Source organism: Neoarius graeffei, chromosome 2 (assembly GCF_027579695.1).
Source record: "Neoarius graeffei isolate fNeoGra1 chromosome 2, fNeoGra1.pri, whole genome shotgun sequence".
Lineage (NCBI taxonomy): Eukaryota > Metazoa > Chordata > Actinopteri > Siluriformes > Ariidae > Neoarius > Neoarius graeffei.
In genome coordinates this window covers 57,197,657-57,220,902 of record NC_083570.1, presented here as the reverse complement: position 1 = coordinate 57,220,902, position 23,246 = coordinate 57,197,657, and the positions used below count along the sequence as shown (strand labels likewise).

General features: G+C 43.0%; 1 protein-coding gene across 1 annotated transcript in view; it reads left to right on the top strand.

The window, feature by feature from the left end:
* The window catches only part of nox5 (NADPH oxidase, EF-hand calcium binding domain 5), a 58,696-nt gene that overhangs the window by 18,586 nt on the left and 16,864 nt on the right, over nucleotides 1-23,246 (top strand). The window contains exons 2-10 of the mRNA XM_060914510.1: nucleotides 1,194-1,344; nucleotides 2,142-2,352; nucleotides 2,453-2,690; nucleotides 2,789-2,942; nucleotides 3,244-3,419; nucleotides 17,243-17,425; nucleotides 17,749-17,881; nucleotides 18,081-18,223; nucleotides 18,685-18,729. Coding sequence (XP_060770493.1) covers nucleotides 1,194-1,344; nucleotides 2,142-2,352; nucleotides 2,453-2,690; nucleotides 2,789-2,942; nucleotides 3,244-3,419; nucleotides 17,243-17,425; nucleotides 17,749-17,881; nucleotides 18,081-18,223; nucleotides 18,685-18,729 — 1,434 coding nt within the window. The remainder of the gene's footprint in view (nucleotides 1-1,193; nucleotides 1,345-2,141; nucleotides 2,353-2,452; nucleotides 2,691-2,788; nucleotides 2,943-3,243; nucleotides 3,420-17,242; nucleotides 17,426-17,748; nucleotides 17,882-18,080; nucleotides 18,224-18,684; nucleotides 18,730-23,246) is intronic.

Genomic DNA, 23,246 nt, shown 5'->3' with positions numbered 1-23,246 from the left:
GATTCTATGCGGAAGGCAGCGTCTTTAATGGTCCGGAATAAATTGAATGCTACACGTTGATGGATTAATTTGCTCCTCTACGCCCTTTTTGAGGAATGTATTGTAGGACTAAAACCAACATCTGAAGAGGTGAGATCGCTCCTTTTTTTCCCTATTTTTGCTGGCGGGATTGACTCTGCCCTAAGGGCAGAGTCTCTCTCTCTCTCTCTCTCTCTCACTTTGCACCATTACACAATAAATATTCACAGTGAAAATATTTTGTAAGTGCGTTTCATGAACCAAGTTATAGGATTTGTTGACAACTCGCATCGCATCGCAATGAGAAGATCATTGGCACTACTGGTGTTAAGAATCAGACCATTTCATAAATGAATATTTTGCTGTAGAGCTGCAGTGTTTGTACAATTGCATGTTTTTGCTTCACTATTACTGTCACTATTCTGCTTCTTGCATTACTACTGTGAACTAACACTGAACATACTACTACTACTACTACTACTACTAATAATAATAATAATAATAATAATAATAATATCCAAGCTCGTGTTTCACTCTCACTAGTGCTCTGTAAGGCTTTTTCCTGGTGATATCCTGGTGATATTCGTTACACTTCTACCCGGCGTGAAGCACTCACAGTCATGTGGTTGTGACGTCATCGTAAACAAATCCATTCTACTCATCCAGACGACTTCACAATGGCAACGTTGCCAGATCTTTCCACTCTGGAACCCGTTCTCAAAAAGATTGCGTTTTGGGGCACCCAAAACGCCGGTGCCATGTGGACGCCAAGCCTAAACGATAAGCAATTGTATCGGAGTCACCTGAATCCGTTGTCGTGTGGACAGGGCCTAAGTAAACACTGTATGTCTAAGTCCAGAAAAGCCCTAACTTTTCACCTGATATAAATATATTTTACAATGCAGTCCATAAATGTATATACAGTACATGTATAGCGAGAGAATTCATTAAAGATTGTTGTCATTTGACTCGACAAGTAAAACTGCCTTCACAGACTCATAACTGAGCCAGGAATCATAGAGTTGTGGGTGGTTTACCACCCACAGTTACTATGACCTGGATGACTGAGAATCTTCACAGACATGAATCATAGAGTTCTGTTTATCTAAACTTCCATGTACAGTTTTTGAAACTAAACATTATTAAATGTTTTCTCTTGGCCACTGCTTTGGCAGTCATTTTTTGCAGAGAGGTTCTTTGCATTATTCGATTCGGATGGCAGTGGCTCTATTAGCCTCGATGAGCTGCTGAAGGCTCTAAACCTCCTCATTCACGGCAGCGAGACTGACAAGCTACGCTTTCTCTTCCAAGTCTACGATGTGGATGGTCAGTTACAGTAATCAGACAGCAGTCTATTCTGAATGATAATGCATTTATATACGAGTATAATGCACTATACTCTATATGTTGGCATGAGTTGAGAAGCTCTTATGTTTTGTAATTACCATTTTAAACTTTCTTTCTTTTCCCCATTCATCAAACCACACTCTAACCAGTTGCAATCCACCTTTCTGTCTATCCATATACGCAAATCAGCCATAACATTATGACCATTTTCCAGCACAAACTGCTGAAAAAGTGAGTGCTGGCTAAAACAGAAAGGTGTCAGCATTAACTTTTTTAGCAGTTTGCGCTACAGGATTCTGTGATTCTGTGAGATTGGACCATATGGGCTAGCCTTCATACCCCATGCGAATCAATGAATCTTCGACACCCATGACCCTGTCGCTAGTTCACCGGTTGTCCTTCCTTGGACAACTTTTGGTAGGTACTAACCACTTCATACCAGGAACACCCCATAAGATGTGCCATTTTGGAGATGCTCAGACCCAATCTAGCCATCACAGTTTGGCCCTTGTCAAAATCAATCAGATCCTTATGCTTGCCCATTTTTCCTGCTTCCAACACATTAACTTCAAGAACTGATTGTTCTCTTGCTGCCTAATATATCCCACCCCTTGACAGGTGCCATTGTAATGGGATAATCAATGTTATTCACTTCACCTCTCAGTGGGTTTAATGTTATGGCTGATCGGTGTATACATACAGTACACATACATCTGTCTCTGAAGCATATTGGGGGGAAAAAAACTAAAAGCAAACATAAACCCCTGAATTTACAGGAAGTGGTTCTATAGACCCTGATGAGTTGCGAATAGTGCTGAAATCCTGCCTAAGGGAAAGTGCCATCTCCCTGCCAGAGGAGAAACTGGATGATCTGACACTGGCCCTATTTGAGTCTGCTGATAAAGATAACAGTGGTTCCATTACATTTGAGGAGCTAAAAGCAGAACTCGAGAACTTCCCTGAGGTTATGGAGAACCTCACCATCAGGTAGTAGCTAAGATTTGAGAAATATGTAGGTTCTTACTTGGTTACTATATTTCTAACCATAGTATTGTTTGCATTGGTCATGTTGTCTGGATTACCATAGTGCTGCTAACTGGTTAAAACCTCCTGATATGGACCACAAGAAGAGGAAGACGCCTCGCTATTTGACCCGAGCGTACTGGCACAACAACAGCCGAAAGCTGTTCTTCCTCTGCCTGTATGCCTTCCTCAACATTCTCCTCTTCATCATAGCTATGCTGCAGCATGCTCCCGGTGGACCCTGGTACATGTTGGCAAAAGGGTGTGGACTATGCCTGAACCTCAACTGCACTTTTATTATGGTGAGCCTCACACCTTTGGGAGGCTGTTTTAAATATAGTCCAGATTAGTCATCACTGAATTAGAAGGCATGTTACAGTGAGATTGATGTTGCCTGCAGATACTGATGCTACGCCGTTGTCTCACATGGCTGCGAGCCACCTGGGTTGTGAAAGTCTTACCTTTGGATCAGAACATCCTTCTGCATCAGATCGTGGGTTATGCCATCTTCATCTTCACTCTGGTGCACACAATGGCACATGTCATGAACTTTGGTAACCTCATTTCCTTGAGTTTCCTTCAGAGCTTATTAATGTTCTGTAGACCGAGGAACAGATTTAGATCTGTATTTGTTATTCACTACATAGAAACCAACTCCATTTACAAATAATAATTGTCCTTTATGTTTAGAACTGGAAAAAGAAAAACTAAGGCTGACTCAATAAGAATTCATGATGTAATCTCCCATTTGGCATTTAACACTGTATAAACCCATCATGTATATGAAAGTAAATTCTATATTTAGGAGTTTTTTATCCAGTAGATTGTGTGTAATATCTTATTACCTTTTCCTAGTTATGCTATCACATACAGATAGAGGATATAAGATGTGGGAATACCTGTTCACCACACGCCCAGGTATCGGATGGGTTCAGGGCACTGCCTCTATCACTGGGGTCGTGTTACAGGTCCTCATCTGTCTCATGGTGGTTTGCTCCAGCACATTTGTCAGACGCAGTGGCCATTTTGAGGTAAGTGGCCCTTATGGGATTTCCTCCAATGACCAAGAATATAAAGCAGAGTTTCCCTGTAACAATCACATTAAATGATAAATACATCCCAAAAATGCCTTGGCACGTGCTTGTGAATATCACACTGGAAATAGGTTGAGTTGCACCAACAAAGTGTGAAATATGACCTGGAATTTATACTTTTATCTTTGAATCTAGTTTATCTATGATCCTTGAGCCTTGTATTGTACCATCCTAATGGCAAGGAGCAGTGGGAATGACTTTCTTGTGTGTGTGTGTGTGTGTGTGTGTGTGTGTGTGTGTGTGTGTGTGTGTGTGTGTGTGTGTGTGTGTTGATGCATTTAGAAACCAACAAAATAACTGAATGTTGTATGTATGACCCAGTATTATATTACTCTCATCTGTTCTACCTTGGTGATTGTACTTTTTATAAATTACAAGTGCCATTTTTGCAGGTTTTACTTTTTATACATTATAGGCTTTACTGTAATGTATAAAGTATTTTTCATTTTTATACAAGTGCCTTTTTCCTTTTTACTATGGAAATCTGTGGCATCTTTTCCTTATTAGTATTGCTAGTGTCTGTATCACTCACACCACTGTTCGCTATGTTGTCTGAATATATAAGGCTGAATACAGAGGTGGACAAAGTACCCAACTTCATTACTTAAATCAGAGTACAGATCCCACTGGTTAAATGTTACTCCGATATAAGTGAAAGTTCTCATCTCATCTCATTATCTCTAGCCGCTTTATCCTGTTCTACAGGGTCGCAGGCAAGCTGGAGCCTATCCCAGCTGACTACGGGTGAAAGGCGGGGTACACCCTGGACAAGTCGCCAGGTCATCACAGGGCTGACACATAGACACAGACAACCATTCACACTCACATTCACACCTACGCTCAATTTAGAGTCACCAGTTAACCTAACCTGCATGTCTTTGGACTGTGGGGGAAACCGGAGCACCTGGAGGAAACCCACGCGGACATGGGGAGCAGGGCCGTCGACAGGGGGGGACAACCGGGTATTTTGTCCCGGGCCCAGGCATGAGGGGGAGCCCAGAACTGGTCCCTCATGAAGATGCCATTAATCATTCTGTTTCATTTCAAAATGTGTTGATTTGGGGGAGAAAAATGTGCTATATTTGCATTCAATGAATGATTTCTGGTTCTTTTGCCTTTATTGTCTTCGAAAATAGATTCAAGAACCCACCTACACTGTAAATGCAAATATTCAAATTAATTAGAAATGATTAGTGAATCAAACTTAGAAATCATCAACCTGTTGTCAACACTAATATTAAATAAATAACTGCTAATTTCAAGTTGGAGAACACGCTTAACTTAGTGTACTCCACTTCAGTTAAATTAGAAAATATAATTTATTGTCCCAGAGTCCTTTGGGCATTGTGTTTAGACATGCGCAGACCTGCCCCATCTACGCGCGGTCTTTTCAGCACATGCACGAGGATTAACAAAAGTGGAGCATGTTTCCAGAGCCTTAAATGATGCGTTGTTTAGCATTTAAAATAAATGTTAATTGCAAAGTAAATCCAATGTGTTCACCATTCATTTTGTTTGGGGGCTCATTACCTTGTATTGTGTGTTTGTTTGTTTTTTTATTAAATTAGCATGTGTCCTATTGTCTTTCGCAAAACTCTTTGGTCAAGAAAATTAAAGTTAAATTGGCCTCAATATGAAGGATGAGTAAAACTAGAGAATTAAGCTTTCACAATTCATGAATATTAAGTTAAATTTATGAAAAAAGATATCTGAAAGCCATTGATTTGAGTACTGTAAACTTAAAATAAATAAGTTAATGTAATCAAAATTATATAAGATGAGTACTGCAAACTCACAATAAATAAGTTAATGTAATCAAACTAATCTAAGTTAATTTGAATACTGCAAACTCACAAAAAATAAGTTAACCCAATCTAATTTATCTAAATCAACATAAATGACTTTTTTTGAGGCAACGACTTTGCATATTTTTTTTAAGTAAAGTCAACTTATTATATTTTACAGTGTACCACCCCTAATGCAGAAATGGTTTGGTCTTTGATTAAGGCGCCATATAATACGGCACTATTCCATCATAACGCTTCGACAATAAGCGTGCGAGCCCGTTTGCCAACATGCACAAGTCAGGAGCAAAGAAAAGAAAAGAGAAAAAGAGATGAAGAAGCCAAGAGCCTCAGGGGCTCACTGCATAGATATTTTAGAAAAAATTCAGATGATGCAGCAGGTGGTGAAGGCAGTGGGGCAGCTGAGCCAGGTAAGACACAGATAACTTTTTTCCAGCCCCGTAATGTAACCCCAGCACGCGCAACGTGCCATTCATAATTATAAAGTAGGGGATAGCAGGGTACACTGAGTGAACACTGAAATGCACAGGGCATTGAATTATTTCATAAACATATCGGTTTAATAACACTGTTGCATATATCTCAATGAAGCAAAGAATAGCACATTGGCCCGCAATCATATCCAAATGTTTTAGGCATGCTTGCTGATCTGCGCTGAGCTGGACTCCGGTTAGCTGAAAGCCCGTGGAACGCTGCCTCTTGTTAATTAAACCTTATTTTGTTGGAAATCATCCCGTGTAGATACGACGGCATGTGAAATTGCCAGCTAGATAGAGTTTAATGTAACGATTGGGCTATAAATGGGGTGTTTTGAGGTTAGTCTGTTGCAAAACATTAAACTTTCGCTTAGACTGGATACTCTTCAAACAATTCCCTTGCTCAAGTGAAAAATGATAGGCCTGTATGAAAAGCGCAATTAATGAAAGTAGCCTAATAAGCCCTAAATGAATAAAACAACCTCTGTTTTATTGTTGTTGCTTACACGTTAAGATTTTGAAATCTTCTCGGTCCAGTTCTATATCCAGGGAACGTTGTAATCCTTTTGGTTTATCCGTAATAAACGTGTCAGCCCCCAGGTCAGATAGGCTAATGTTACGTGGTTGGGAGGGTGTACATTTTTTTTGTAACATTCTAAATCGAGTACGGAAAGGACGTTTATGAAAAACAAGACAAAAAAATACACTGAAAAACTCACTGTACACATCACTAGTGGCACACACGGACTGGCCATCGGGAGTAGCGGGAGTTTTCCCGGTGGGCCGGCGGAGAAAAAAAAAAACAAAACAGTTGCGCGCTGGCCTTTAATATGATAAGCAATGTTAACAGTTTCTTTAAGAAACTGTTAACATTGCTTATTACAGTTGCGCGCTGGCCTTTAATATGATAAGCAATGTTAACAGTTTCTTAAAGAAAAAAAAAAACAGTTGCGCGCTGGCCTTTAATATGATAAGCAATGTTAACAGTTTCTTAAGCTTAAAGAAACTGTTAACATTGCTTATCATATTAAAGGCCAGCGCGCAACTGTTTTTTTTTTCTCCGCCGGCCCACACTGAACCACCGGCCCACCACTCCCGCTACTCCCAATGGCCAGTCCGTGTGTGACTAGTGGTGATGCTTCTATGTTCAGATTTTGGGAATGGGCTGGCTATGCTCTCTAGAGCGCGGACTTGCAAAGAAGCTGGACTTCAATGACCTTATTGACGACTTTGCCACAGCAAAAGTCCGGCGCATTGCATTTCGCACCTGAATAGTTGCAGACTATAAGGAAATGTTCAAACTGTAAAATATGTTGAAATGTTGAAATAAAATGGTTGACTGTTATAATGGGCTTGGAATACCTGTTATTTAAGGGTTGGAGTGAATGGAGACTGAAAAGAGGGGTTGGGTGTGGGTGGTTGCTGTGTCGCGATGTGCGTGCGCGTGTATGTGTGTGTGTGTGGGGGGGGCACTCAGATTATTTGGGGGGGGGGGCCCACTCAGATTATTTTGTCCCGGGCCCAGCCAAAGCTGTCAACGGCCCTGATGGGGAGAACATGCAAACTCCGCACAGAAAGGCCCTCGCCGGCTAAGGGGCTCGAACCCGGACCTTCTTGCTGTGAGGCGACAGCGCTAACTACTACACCACCGTGCCGCCCACAAGTGAAAGTTGTCCAGTCAAATTTTTGCTTAAGTTAAAGTACTGAAGTACTAGCTTTTAAAAATACTTAAGTATTAAAAGTACATTTTCTGTCAACGCTTACAATACCTAATTGCCTCTGAAGCAACCTACTGGGTTTACTGACTAGCTTGTAGAACCTGTAGAGCTTGAAGCGCCACCTGACATGCTAGCAAATGCTTTTCAAACTCGAAATCATATTGGTTAGCTAATGTTACTAGAAAAGAAAGATGTCTACATTCTGTTTAATTGGCAAGATTATGCTAAAACATATTTCTGAAAGGACTTCAGAAAAGTTAATGTTATTCATGTTAGCATGTAAAACTGGAGTTATGCTAACAGCGTCCAAGTTAACTAGCTATGTGTTAATGTTAGCCGTGGACAAGGCGATGGCAACTTGGCAGGCAAATCCATAGAAAGTCATTTGACTAACCAGACTGCATAGCTATTGCAACATTATCACTAGCTCTAAAAGCACAGACAACTTCATTGCAAGCTTTCTCTTGGAATAAAACATTTACATCCCTCAATGTGCTTCCGCAGGTTTGACGGTGGGTTTTTGTAGGCTGTGATGTGGTTCGTTTTAGGCAAACAAAGCAAACATTTAAAATGAAACAAATCTAATCCTTTCAGAAAACTGAAACATGGGTTCTAGGTAAAGCCATGGGTGTGTGCATTCCCCAGAAGAACCGCCTCCTTCCATTCTGCCATCAACTGATTGTGTTCAAATAATGCTGCTGAGAAATCATTGAACTTGTTTTTATACAGTCTATGGACGTGACGTGACCTGAGTGATTACTGATAGGCTGTCTCAGTGTCACCTGCAAAAAAAACAATCACATTTTAGAAAAGAAATAAAAAGAAAAGAAAAAAACATCCACTTTCGAAGCTGCTTCATAGTAACGAGGATAGAAATGTAGTGGAGTGAAAAGTACGATATTTGTCTTTCAAATGTAGTGAAGTTAAAGTCATAAGTTTCCAACAAAAAATAATACTCAAGTAAAGTACAGATACTCAAAAAGCATACTTAAGTACAGTACTCAAGTAAATGTACTTCGTTACTGTCCACCTCTGGCTGAATATATAAGGTATATAATGAATATATACCACTCCTTCTACCTGCTGGGTTGGGTTCTCTGCTGGCCTTATCACCTCTGAGTCTTTAACTTTCTCCAGCTGTCTCTGCTACAGCAGTCTGTAGCTATATCCCATATTGCTAAGTCTACGAATATGAAAATCTGCAAATAAATCTACAAAGTCAGTTTTCCTAACACACATTTGAGTCAGATTTCCTCATGCAGTGCTTGACTTAGGCATCAACTGCATTGACAGGGGCCGACTCTAAACCATTCTGTTCCTGAGCTTCTGTGAGTCACCAGGGAAATCCTGTAATAGTAATTCACAAAAATTCACATTCAGAGCTGTCAGGTTTAAACTGGTGGGAAATTTTGAATGCACACATCATGCGCCAGTTCAGATCTATCCTATGTCATCTTAGCTGAAAGAAGTTTTGCCAAAGTTCCACCCCTAAATTCCCAGTACAATTTAACACAAAGGTGCATAGAAGCCTTTCCCCTTCAACTATCTGTGAGCCACATAACTCAAAATAGATTGATATGATAGGCCCAGGGCAGCATGGTGGTGTAGTGGTTAGCGCTGTCGCCTCTCAGCAAGAAGGCAAGGCAAGGCAAGTTTATTTATATAGCACATTTCATACACAGTGGCAGTTCAATGTGCTTTACAGAAGTAAAAGCAGAACAGTAAACAATAGAAAATAAAATTACATAAAATAATTGGGGAAGAAAAATAATAAGAATTAAACAATAATAATAAGAATTAAACAATAGAAGGTCCTGGGTTTGAGCCCAGCAGCTGATGAGGGCCTTTCTGTGTGGAGTCTGCATGTTCTCCCCATGTCTGCATGGGTTTCCTCTAGGTGCTCCGGTTTCCCCCACAGTCCAAAGACATGCAGGTTATGTTAACTGGTGGCTCTAAATTGACCGTAGGTGTGAGTGTGAATGGTTGTTTGTCTCTATGTGCAGCCCTGCGATGACCTGACAACTTGTCCAGGGTGTACCCTGCCTCTCGCCCATAGTCAGCTGGGATAGGCTCCAGCTTGCCCGCGACCCTGTACAGGATAAGCAGCTAGGTAATGGATAGATGGATGGATGGATGATAGGGCCAAATAAAATAATATATGTTTCTTGTTTCCTGGGTTTTCAAAATAGGGTACCTGTAGGTAGGTAGGGAAAAAAAAAAATTTTGTTTATCCCAAAAGTTTACGACAAATTTTCTAGGGTAGGTAGGAAAAAGTGAGAAGTTTCCTTTGAAAACTTTTTTTGCAAAATACTCGTTCAAAACTAAACCTAGTCATCAGATATCGTTGATGATATAAGGATGCACTTGTATATAAATTGTTCTAATAATGATGGCATACTTTCATTTTCCAGGTAAAATGGGAATATTTTGGTGGATGATCTATTTGGTGGTGGCCAGAGTGGTGGTGGTGGTCCAGTATCTAGAGCTATCCCTTCAGTTCTGAACATTTCCAAAATATATTTTTATATACTAGTGGGGACTTTCATACTTAAAACTGATGTCTTGTGTGTTTATCAAAATTGGGTGCATGCCTAACATCTCGGCCTTAATGACATTATATTTGCTTCATGTTTTTTCTTATTCTATGAATGCAATGTTCACTTATGTTGTTCTAATGAATACAGCTGCTCCGTGCCATTTTCTTTTCAAATAAAGAAACTAAATTTCCTATATTTAAGTTTCCTATTCTGTGTTTGTAAATTGTGTTGCAAAATAAATGCAAATGCTTTCATTTTTCAGCCCTGTTAGTCCATGGTTCATAATATTTGCTCTAAGGTTTAAATCAGGTGGAAATCAAGGAATGTATCATTTCACTGACACAAACTCCTCCAATTTCAGATTTATTATCAATTCAGATATCTTAAGTTGAGTATAGAATAGCATTGGAAGTGTTGAATACCCGATTTATACCCTGAGCAAACAGTTCTTTGTGATGTATGCATTATTTCAATCACTATCTAGCCATATCCACACTAAATTATTTTCCCCGCATGAGACCTCTGCCCTCTCCCCCAACGAAGCAGTGCTGCCAGGCCTGGCTAGCCCCGCACCTCGGGACGAAGAGCCACGGTGCTCCGCTTTAGTTTCATTTCTATTGCCCGCACCAGCCCGACTTTGGACACTCGTAACTCATACAGGGGAGGTCCCAGCCTCCCCAAACTTGCTAGCCAGCGACCTCTGCCCTGTCCCCAATGAACCAGCGCTGCCAGGGTCGGCTAGCCTCGCTCCTCGGGACGCAACTGGGCGTGTTGGTTGTCAATTTACTCCTGACGGGCCTCGTGTCTTTCGGCAAATACCGAGTGGTTTATATGACACGCCCTAGTGGTTCTCGTTTGACTCGCCAGGTGGCTGCCAAGCAGGTAGGGTCGGGCACGAGAAATAGTTTGTTTATCGTGGTCATAAACAGTTGAAGGGTCGCAGTGTTTTTACAGGGTCGGTCGGGTAACCGGAAACACATATATTATTTTGTTTGGCCTAGGCCCATATGGTTCCATAGGCCACCCCACTCCTCCTGGTCCAAGAAGGCACTGCGGTAGTGCACTCTTTGCCTCCATTTAGAAATAGTCATCTAGTTACCAAAGAAGGCCTCCATCCTGTAGTCAGGAACTTATTGATTAAGATGTTATTATTCAACTGATTAAAATTCTTCTTACAGTCATAAGCATACAGAGCCCATTTTTGTCTGCATTCTTAAACAAAGTATCAACAAAGTCAACAAATGCAAGAGTATTTGACTTGCATTTCAAACTCCAACTGTGACCCCACTAGAAAGCAAAGTTTTCAAAAAAATCTGAACTAACTCAAAGGTAAAGTGAATAGATCTTAGCTGGTAATGGGGCAACTATGACTTTTTTTCACTGTCTTGGAATATAGCTTCTTTAAAGGATGAGTTAATGGTAGGGAAAAGAGCCAGAGGTGGAAAAATAATGCTATGACTGCTGAACATTCCCTGTTGCCTAGCTTTCTATTGTCAAATTTATTAGTGAGACACCCTGAGAGCTTGCCGTGCCCTCCTAGTGGGGCCCACCCCTCAACCACCCCTCAACCACCCTCACCACCATTGAGAAACACTGACCTATACCCATCTACGCTACATACTAGGTGGCACTTAAGCAATGAACTGTCTACTGACAGTATTATAAAACATAGATGAAGGGCTGTCATCAGAGAACCAAGTTTCCATAAGAACCACTATGTCAGTTTTGTTAGAGAGGATTTTTGTTTGAAATCTGATTTCTTTATAAAAGATCTACAGCTGCACATAATATTATTCTGTGGTGAGATTGGAAACATGATACTGATGTATCTCAGTACACTGGTTGATTGTAGGAAATCCAGTACTCACAGTCCTTGATAGTTGTTTGCTTTTGGTTTGAATCCAGAGATGGTTTAAAAAAAATTTTTTTGGATATTTAGTTTCTTTAATTCCTTTTGTCTGGGACTCCAAGACTCATCAGATGCTCCTTGACTCAGGAGTTTATCCTTTTAGATTGTAAGCTTCTTGAAAAGCATGCTGTGTTTACAATATCTACAAATATTAGTTCCAGATGTCCCAAATGGATGGAGAAATTTGACACCCTGACCAATGTCAGCTGTGTTTGTGGATTTGACTTGTTGGAATGAATCAACAACTAAGAATAGCAACTTAGCCTTCCAGTAAACTCTCAGAAATGAAAGCGCTCTTAGCACACAGGCCTTGTATGCACTTAATTGGAAGCTGTTACTTATTAACTGGACTTGGGAATATATTTTCTCCAGGGACTGCTAGACAACAGAAGGTCCCCAGCTACGCTAAAGATGTATGTGGAAGTCATTGCTGTGCACCATGCCACCAAGAAATGCTTCCGTCTGGGGGCTCATAAACTTTATCAGCCTTTCTGGAAGTGGCAAGGTGCCTCCGTTTGCCATGATGAGCCCAGCATGGGATCTTACCTTTGTGCTAAATTCCACTAAGCCCTCCTCATGAACCTATGCAACATGCTGACCTGAAATGCATGTCTCTGAAAACGGCATTTTTGGTAGTGGCTGCATTGGTATGTTCTGTTGATAAGCTTGTCTTGCATGATGACTTTTAGGTGACCTTCTGGATCCAAGACTTGTGTCCAAGGTTATATCACCCAATTTATGAATCAGTTTGTTGGCTATGAACCACCAGGGGTCATTTGAAACCAGCATTGACCCGGTGGGAACCAGGAAAAACAGGGAATAATGAATTAAAAAACTTTGATGAAGAAATCCTTGATTAGTTTTAAACCATTTTTAACGTAACACTTGTTGATGGAACCCATCCCATGTCTTTCAGTTTTATCTGTCATGGGCTGTATGATGCTCTAACGTTATTCTGAGCTACCATCTCCGAAAAAAAATAATACACAAACAGGGAAATTCCTGTTTGTAGAGCGTAAGAAACTTTGACACACCACAACATTTTCTGTGGGTGGTAGAAATGGGCAACTGGACTTGCTTGAAGATTCTTGAAAACGTTTCACCTCTCGTCCAAAAGGCTTCCTCAGTTCTGTCTGACTAATAAGGAGTATCAGATATTTATCCTCTCCTGAATCAGAATCAGAATTCTGATGACTAGCTCATCTAAGGTGTCATTGAGGCATCATGTTGGTATGGGTCACTGGAGGCTGGGTGTGAACGGCGAGTCATTAGGGTGATCAAAGGATTGCCCGTTAGGGTGATCAATGGCAATCTGACTCTCTCTGTCCTCCTGTGAGTCACCAAAAACAGCTGGGTCCTGGCGTACACCCAGCCGTCTGGGAAGAGTGTCCAAGACTGCCTTGTAGATGGTTGACAAATGATGTCTTAGACCCCCACCTCTGTTCAGTGATGGCCGTTCCAGGTTGACAAAAATGGCTTCTTTAACTCCTCGCTCATACCAACGATCCTCTCTGGCTAAAATGCGTACGTTACAATCCTGAAATGAGTGTCCTTTGTTGTTAAAGGAACAGTCCACCATACTTCCATAATGAAATATGCTCTTATCTGAATTGAGATGAGCTGCTCTGTACCTCTCCAAGCTTTGCGCGACCTCCCAGTCAGTCAGACGCAGTCAGACGCGCTGTCACTCCTGTTAGCAATGTAGCTAGGCTCAGTATGGCCAATGGTATTTTTTGGGGCTGTAGTTAGATGCGACCAAACTCTTCCGCGTTTTTCCTGTTTACATTGGTTTATATGACCAGTGATATGAAACAAGTTCAGGTACACAAATTGAAACGTAGTGATTTTCTATGCTATGGAAAGTCCGCACTATAATGACAGGCATACTAACACCTTCTGCGCACTTCGGCAGCGCATTGATATGGAGCTCAGATATCAATGCGCTGCCGAAGCGCACAGAAGGTGTTAGTACGCCTGTCATTATAGTGCGGACTTTCCATAGCATAGAAAATCACTACGTTTCAATTTGTGTAACTGAACTTGTTTCATATCACTGGTCATATAAACCTATGTAAACAGGAAAAACGCGGAAGAGTTTGGTCGCATCTAACTACAGCCCCAAAAAATACCATTGGCCATACTGAGCCTAGCTACATTGCTAAAAGGAGTGACAGCGCGTCTGACTGCGTCTGACTGACTGGGAGGTCGCACAAAGCTCGGAGAGGTACGGAGCAGCTCGTCTCAATTCAGATAAGAGCATATTTCATTATGGAAGTATGGTGGACTGTTCCTTTAAGATGAATGTAGACAGCCGAGTCCTGGCCTGAGGAGCTGGCTCTCCTGTTTTGGGCCAAGCGCCTGTATAGTGGTTGTTTTGTCTCCCCAATATACGAATCTGTGCAATCCTCACTGCACTGAATTGCATACGTTGTCCTGTTTGTGTCTGGGTATTCTGTCCTTAGGGTGGACCAGTTTCTACTTCAGGGTGTTACTGGGTCTGAAATGTACCGGAATGTTGTGTTTGTAGAAGATCCTCCTGAGTTTCTCAGATAGACCAGAAATGTAGGGAATGACAATGTTCTTGCGTTTGTTCCTGTTATCATCCTTGTCAGTTATGTTCCTTTTTATGCTCTTTAGGAAAGCCCAGTTGGGATAACCGCAATTCTGAAGTGCTTTCTTGATATGATTCTGCTCCTTCTCTTTTCCCTCTAATGTTGTAGGAATGTTCTGAGCCCTGTGTTGCAAGGTCCTAATGATCCCCAATTTATGTTCCAATGGGTGCTGAGAGTCGAAAAGTAGGTACTGGTCTGTGTGTGTGTGGGTTTCCGGTAGACCTCGATACTAAGGCTTCTGTCTTGTCTAATGTGTACATCACAATCCAAGAAGGCTAGATTATTCCCACTGACATCCTCCCGAGTGAAGTTGATGTTGCTATCCACTGCACTGATGTGTTTCGAGAAAGCTTCCACCTCCTGGATTTTGATTTTAACCCAGGTATCATCCACGTATCTAAACCAATGGCTGGGAGCAACTCCTGCAAAAGTGGTCAAAGGTATATGTTCCACTTCCTCCATGTATAAATTGGCCACAATAGGGGACACTGGTGATCCCATGGTGCATCCATGCTTCTGTCTGTAGAAACTTTCATTAAACTGGAAATAAGTGGTAGTCAGGCAGAGGTCAAGCAGGGTGCAAATCTGATCCGTGGTGAGTTTCATTCTATCCAGCAAGGAGCTATCCTGAAGGAGTCATTTTCTTACAGATTCGACTGCTTCTGTGGTGGGAATGCAGGTGAACAGAGAAGTGACATCGTAGGAAACCATGGTTTCATCTGAATCTAGTTTGAGGTCTGCAACTTTAGAAGCAAAATCTTGGGAATTTTTGACATGATATGGTGTATTCCCAACCAGAGGAGCCAAGATGGTGGCTAGGTGTTTAGCAATGTTATATGTGATCGAGTTTATACTGCTGATAATAGGTCTGAGAGGAGCTCCTTCTTTGTGAATCTCCTTCTTTGTGAATCTCAGACCTATTATCACCAGTATAAACTCGGTCACATATAACATTGCTAAACACCTAGCCACCATCTTGGCTCCTCTGGTTGGGAATACACCATATCATGTCAAAAATTCCCAAGATTTTGCTTCTAAAGTTGCAGACCTCAAACTAGATTCAGATGAAACCATGGTTTCCTACGATGTCACTTCTCTGTTCACCTGCATTCCCACCACAGAAGCAGTCGAATCTGTAAGAAAATGACTCCTTCAGGATAGCTCCTTGCTGGATAGAATGAAACTCACCACGGATCAGATTTGCACCCTGCTTGACCTCTGCCTGACTACCACTTATTTCCAGTTTAATGAAAGTTTCTACAGACAGAAGCATGGATGCACCATGGGATCACCAGTGTCCCCTATTGTGGCCAATTTATACATGGAGGAAGTGGAACATATACTTTTGACCACTTTTGCAGGAGTTGCTCCCAGCCATTGGTTTAGATACGTGGATGATACCTGGGTTAAAATCAAAATCCAGGAGGTGGAAGCTTTCTCGAAACACATCAGTGCAGTGGATAGCAACATCAACTTCACTCGGGAGGAAGTCAGTGGGAATAATCTAGCCTTCTTGGATTGTGATGTACACATTAGACAAGACAGAAGCCTTAGTATTGAGGTCTACTGGAAACTCACACACACAGACCAGTACCTACTTTTCGACTCTCACCACCCACTGGAACATAAATTGGGGGTCATTAGGACCTTGCAACACAGGGCTCAGAACATTCCTACAACATTAGAGGGAAAAGAGAAGGAGCAGAATCATATCAAGAAAGCACTTCAGAATTGCGGTTATCCCAACTGGGCTTTCCTAAAGAGCATAAAAAGGAACATAACTGACAAGGATGATAACAGGAACAAATGCAAGAACATTGTCATTCCCTACATTTCTGGTCTATCTGAGAAACTCAGGAGGATCTTCTACAAACACAACATTCCGGTACATTTCAGACCCAGTAACACCCTGAAGCAGAAACTGGTCCCACCCTAAGGACAGAATACCCAGACACAAACAGGACAACGTAGTGTATGCAATTCAGTGCAGTGAGGATTGCACAGATTCGTATATTGGGGAGACAAAACAACCGCTATACAGGCACTTGGCCCAATACAGGAGAGCCAGCTCCTCAGGCCAGGACTTGGCTGTCTACATTCATCTTAACAACAAAGGACACTCATTTCAGGATTGTAACGTACGCATTTTAGCCAGAGAGGATCGTTGGTATGAGCTAGGAGTTAAAGAAGCCATTTTTGTCAACCTGGAATGGCCATCACTGAACAGAGGTGGGGGTCTAAGACATCATTTGTCAACCATCTACAAGGCGGTCTTGGACACTCTTCCCAGACGGCTGGGTGTACGCCAGGACCCAGCTGTTTTTGGTGACTCACAGGAGGACAGAGAGAGTCAGATTGCCATTGATCACCCTAACGGGCAATCCTTTGATCACCCTAATGACTCGCCGTTCACACCCAGCCTCCAGTGACCCATACCAACATGATGCCTCAATGACACCTTAGATGAGCTGGTCATCAGAATTCTGATTCTGATCCAGGAGAGGATAAATATCTGATACTCCCTATTAGTCAGACAGAACTGAGGAAGCCTTTTGGACGAGAGGTGAAATGTTTTCAAGAATCTTCAAGCAAGTCCAGTTGCCCATTTCTACCACCCACAGTTTACTATGACCTGGATGATTGAGAATCTTCACAAACACAACATTTTCTCTTATTACAAACATTCTTTTTGTGTATGTTTAGGTGTTCTACTGGTCTCATCTGTCTTATATTTGGGTTTGGGCACTGCTCATAATCCACTGCGCTAATTTCTGGAAGTGGTTTGTGGTACCTGGTGTGATCTTCCTTGTGGAGAAGTTAGTTGGTATTGCAGTGTCTCGCATGGCAGCCCTGTATATTGTTGAGGTCAACTTGCTGCCATCTAAGGTACTAACAAAAGCAAACTCTAAGTCTAGTGTGGTGTTCTTTATGTGTTGTTTTTAAATAATAAATATTTCATGATTGAATTCTACATACAGTGTAGCTCATAAGTTATGAGACAGTTAAAGCTCTTTGCTTTAGTTCTAGCTCTGAAGGTATAAAGTGTTTAATGTCGGAATTTAAATGTATATTTGGTGAACCACATACCCTTTTTACACAAAGACGTGGCATTTCAGGGAATCATCTATAGACATATTAAGTTGTTTATCCATGCAGTGTGTGCCTTGATATAAGACTTTTGTCTTTCTTCATTTTGTTGGATATTAAAGGTAACACATCTAGTGATCAAGCGGCCACCATTCTTCCATTTTAAACCTGGTGACTATGTCTACCTCAACATCCCAGTCATAGCCAAGTATGAGTGGCACCCATTTACCATCAGCAGTGCACCAGAGCAACAAGGTACAGCAAATTGCTCATATCTACAGTACATAGCCAAATGCAACTTAGCAGTTCACTATTTCACAGTAATCATCCATTGAAGGTTCTTTCTGTGTTCAGGAAGCAAGAATTCACTTATTATGAATCACTCTGCAAAACTGCTCTCAATATGTTATAATTAAACTTGGAGAGCTGATAAGTTAGTCATTTATTTTCATAGATACCATATGGCTCCATGTGCGCTCAATGGGCCAATGGACAAATCGGCTATTTGAGTATTTTAGACAGCCAGAGAGCCAAGTCATCAGCAACAAGAGACTTACAGCCAGCCTGAGGAACCGAAGTCACCAGGAAAGAACCCAGGTGGGCACATAACCTCTTTTTTTTTTTTTAAAGATCTAATCACATAGCTAACTATGCAAGTGATTGAGATGGCACCATGCTGTTTTATTGGCTGTTTAGTTGATTGTCTACATTTTACTTGAAGCAGTCATCAATTCAACACACTGATGAACTGTCTCATGCCAATAGCAGGAAGAGCTGTTCCAGTCTGTGAGCTGTCATGAAACCGTAGCATCTAATGAGGATAATGCCATTGAGCTAACTCTGTATCGCAAGAACGGAGTACGGTCTGGTTCTCAGAGACCAAACCCAGACCTCAGAGCGCAGGTAGAACTGGGAGACATGCCTCCAGTTACTAGAGAGGTAATTTCTATTAGAAAAAACCTACTTACTGAACACTTGCTAACCTACTTATCCAGTTATAAGAATTAATTACAAAGGAATTAATTAAAATAATTAATTGAAATTGTACTACTTTACAGATCTCTGCTAAACTGAGTGAGAATCATAGATATTGTGACATCAAGGTGAGTAATGATTACATAGTGGTACAGTACTTATCTAACACTGAAGTCTTTTAAGAGTATTATAATACAGGGTGTTTAAAAAAATTGATATTATTTGAGATGTAAATATCCCAGGAACTGCATAGTCTAGGCAAATGAAACTGAACAGGCAGTATAAGATTTATTCCTCAAAATTTGAATGAGAAATTCAAAGGTATGTGGATTCCATGAACGATTTCACAAATTTTCAATATGTGCGCTGCCTGACACACACACACACACACACACACACACACACACACACACACAGGCAGCCTTCCTCTTTGAACTTTTTGTGCCGTGTCCAAATCTGCATTGCAGTTAGTGCATTTTTACAGAATTCTCTCATAAATTCACGCTGCACAGTCTTGTTTGACTGTGTTCGAGCGTACTCTAACACACAAAACGGCTTTTCTTTTCCAGTGAATGGCATTTCTATACCTAAAAAGATTTTTTTTTAAATATTAAACATAAAATTTTGACCTGCTTCCACACGTCTCATCTCGTCTCGTCTTGTCTCGTCTTCTTCCGCTTTATCTGGGGCCGGGTCGCGGAGGCAGTAGTCTGAGCATGGAAGCCCAAACTTTCCTTTCCCCAGACACCTCAGCCAGCTCCTCGGGAAGAACACCGAGGCGTTCCCAGGCCAGCCGAGAGACATAGTCCCTCCAGCGTGTCCTGGGTCTTCCCCGGGGCCTCCTCCCAGGGGGACATGCCTGGAACACCTTCCCAGGGAGGCGTCCAGGAGGCATCCGAAAGAGATGCCCGAGCCACCTCAGCTGATTCCTCTCAATGTGGAGGAGCAGCGGCTCTACTCCGAGCTCCTCCCGAGTGACTGTGCTTCTCACCCTATCTCTAAGGGAGCGCCCAGCCACCCTGCGAAGGAAACTCATTTCGGCCGCTTGTATCCGTGATCTTGTTCTTTCAGTCATTATCCAAAGCTCATGACCATAGGTGAGAGTCGGAACGTAGATCGACCGGTAAATTGAGAGCTTCGCCTTTTGGCTCAGCTCCTTCTTCACCATGACGGAGGCTGCACCAATTCGCCTGTCAATCTCACGCTCCATCCTTCCCTCACTTGTGAACAAGATCCCGAGATACTTAAACTCCTCCACTTGAGGCAGGACTTCTCCACCAACCTGGAGAGGGCAAGCCACCCTTTTCCGGTCGAGAACCATGGCCTCGGACTTGGAGGTGCTGATTCTCATCCCAGCCACTTCACACTCGACTGCAAACCTCCCCAGTGCATGCTGAAGGTCCTGGTTTGAAGAAGCCAACAGGACAACATCATCCGCAAAAAGCAGAGATGAAATCCTGTGGTTCCCAAACAGGATTCCTTCCTGCCCCTGGCTGCGCCTAGAAATTCTGTCCATAAAAATTATGAACAGAACCGGTGACAAAGGGCAGCCCTGCCAGAGTCCAACATGCACTGGGAACAGGTCTGACTTACTGCTGGCAATGCAAACCAGACTCCTGCTCTGTTCGTACAGGGACCGGACAGCCCTTAGCAAAGAGCCCCGAACCCCATACTCCCAAAGCACCCCCCACAGAATACCACGAGGGACAAGGTCGAATGTCTTCTCCAGATCCACAAAGCACATGTGGACTGGTTGGGCAAACTCCCATGAACCCTCGAGCACCCTATGAAGGGTATAGAGCTGGTCCAGTGTTCCACGACCAGGACGAAAACCGCATTGTTCCTCCTGGATCTGAGGTTCGACTATTGGCTGAATTCTCCTCTCCAGTACCCTGGAGTAAACCTTTCCGGGGAGGCTGAGAAGTGTGATTCCCCTATAATTGGAGCACACTCTCCAGTTCCCTTTCTTAAAAAGAGGGACCACCACCCCAGTCTGCCACTCCAAAGGCACTGTCCCCGACCGCCATGCGATGCTGCAGAGGCGTGTCAGCCAAGACAGCCCCACAACATCCAGAGACTTGAGATACTCAGGGCAGATCTCATCCACCCCCGGTGCCCTGCCACCGAGGAACTTGAAAACCACCTCAGTGACTTCGGCTTGGGTAATGGATGAGTCCACCTCTGAGTCATCAGCCTCCGCTTCCTCAATGGAAGACGTGACAGTGGGATTAAGGAGATCCTCGAAGTATTCCTTCCACCACCCGACAATGTCCCCAGTCGAGGTCAACAGCTCCCCACCTGCACTGTAAACAGTGTTGGCAGAGTACTGCTTCCCCCTCCTGAGGCGCCGGATGGTTTGCCAGAATTTCTTCGAGGCCGACTGATAGTCCTCCTCCATGGCCTCACCGAACTCCTCCCAGTTCCGAGTTTTTGCCTCTGCAACTGCCCGAGCTGCGGCACGCCTGGCCTGCTGATACCCGTCAGCTGCCTCCGGAGTCCCAGAGGCTAACATGACCCGATAGGACTCCTTCTTCAGCTTGACGGCGTCCCTTACTTCCAGTGTCCACCACCAGGTTTGGGGATTGCCGCCACGACAGGCACCGGAGACCTTGCGGCCACAGCTGCATCTACAATGGAGGTAGAGAACATGGTCCACTCAGACTCAATGTCCCCCACCTCCCTCGGAAACTGGGAGAAGCTCTCCCGGAGGTGGGAGTTAAAGACCTCCCCGACAGAGTGCTCAGCCAGATGTTCCCAGCAGACCCTCACCATACATTTGGGCCTGCCATGTCTGTCTGGCTTCCTCCTCTGCCAGCGGATCCAACTCACCACCAGGTGGTGATCAGTTGACAGCTCAGCCCCTCTCTTCATCCGAGTGTCCAAGACATAGGGCCGGAGATCCGATGAAACGACAACAAAGTCGATCATCAACCTCCGACCTAAGGTGTCCTGGTGCCACGTGCACTTATGGAAACCCCATGCTCGAACATGGTGTTCGTTATGGACAAACCGTGACTAGCACAGAAGTCCAATAACAAAACACCACTCGGGTTCAGATTGGGGAGGCCGTTCCTCCCAATCACTGCAGGATTTGAGTCCCTGGCAGCATAGTGTGTTACTGATGGTAGCCTTTGTTACTTTGGTCCCAGCTCTCTGCAGGTCATTCACTAGGTCCCCCCATGTGGTTCTGGGATTTTTGCTCACCGTTCTTGTGATCATTTTGACCCCACGGGGTGAGATCTTGCATGGAGCCCCAGATTGAAGGAGATTATCAGTGGTCTTGTACGTCTTCCATTTTCTAATAATTGCTCCCACAGTTGATTTCTTCACACCAAGCTGCTTACCTACAGCAGATTCAGTCTTCCCAGCCTGGTGCAGGTCTACAATTTTGTTTCTGGTGTTCTTTGACAGCTCTTTGGTCTTGGCCATAGTGGAGTTTGGAGTGTGACTGTTTGAGGTTGTGGACAGGTGTCTTTTATACTGATAATGAGTTCAAACAGGTGCCATTAATACAGGTAACGAGTGGAGGACAGAGGAGCCTCTTAAAGAAGTTGTTACACGTCTGTGAGAGCCAGAAATCTTGCTTGTTTGTAGGTGACCAAATATTTATTTTACCGAGGAATTTACCAATTAATTCATTAAAATTTCTACAATGTGATTTCCTGGATTCTTTCCCCCATTCTGTCTCTCATAGATGAAGTGTATCTATGATGAAAATTACAGGCCTCTCTCATCTTTTTAAGTGGGAGAACTTGCACAATTGGCGGCTGACTAAATACTTTTTTGCCCCACTGTATAATTTTTTGACGGCACCCCTAACAAAGCCAGATGGCACCCCAGGGTGCTGCGGCACCCCGATTGAGAAAGGCTGTCTTAGACCACCACCTCTGTTCAGTGATGGCCGTTCCAGGTTGACAAAAATGGCTTCTTTTTCTCGGTCAAACCAACAATCCTCTCTGGCTAAAATGTGTACGTTACAATCCTGAAATGAGTGTCCTTTGTTGTTAAGATGAAGATAGACAGCAGAGTCCTGGCCTGAGGAACTGGCTCTCCTGTGTTGAGCCATGCGCCTGTGAAGTGGTTGTTTTGTTTCCCCAATATATGAGTCGGTACAATCCTCACTGCACTGCATTGCATACACTATGCTGTCCTGTTTGTGTCTGGCTATTCTGTCCTTAGGGTGGACCAGTTTCTGCTTCAGGGTGTTACTGGGTCTGAAATGTACCAGAATGCTGTGTTTGTAGAAGATCCTCCTGAGTTTCTCAGATAGACCAGAAATGTAGGGAATGACAATGTTCTTGCATTTGTTCCTGTTATCTTCCTTGTCCGTTATGTTCCTTTTTCTCCAACACAGGACTCGGAACATTCCTACAATGGTAGAGGGAAAAGAGAAGGAGCAAAATCACATCAAGAAAGCACTTCAGAACTGCGGGTATCCCAACTGGGCTTTCTTCAAGAGCAGAAAAAGGAACATAATGGACAAGGAGGATAACAGGAACAAATGCAAGAACATTGTCATTCCTTACATTTCTGGTCTATCCGAGAAACTCAGGAGGATCTTCTACAAACACAGCATTCCGGTACATTTCAGACCCAGTAACACCCTGAAGCAGAAACCGGTCCACCCTAAGGACAGAATAGCCAG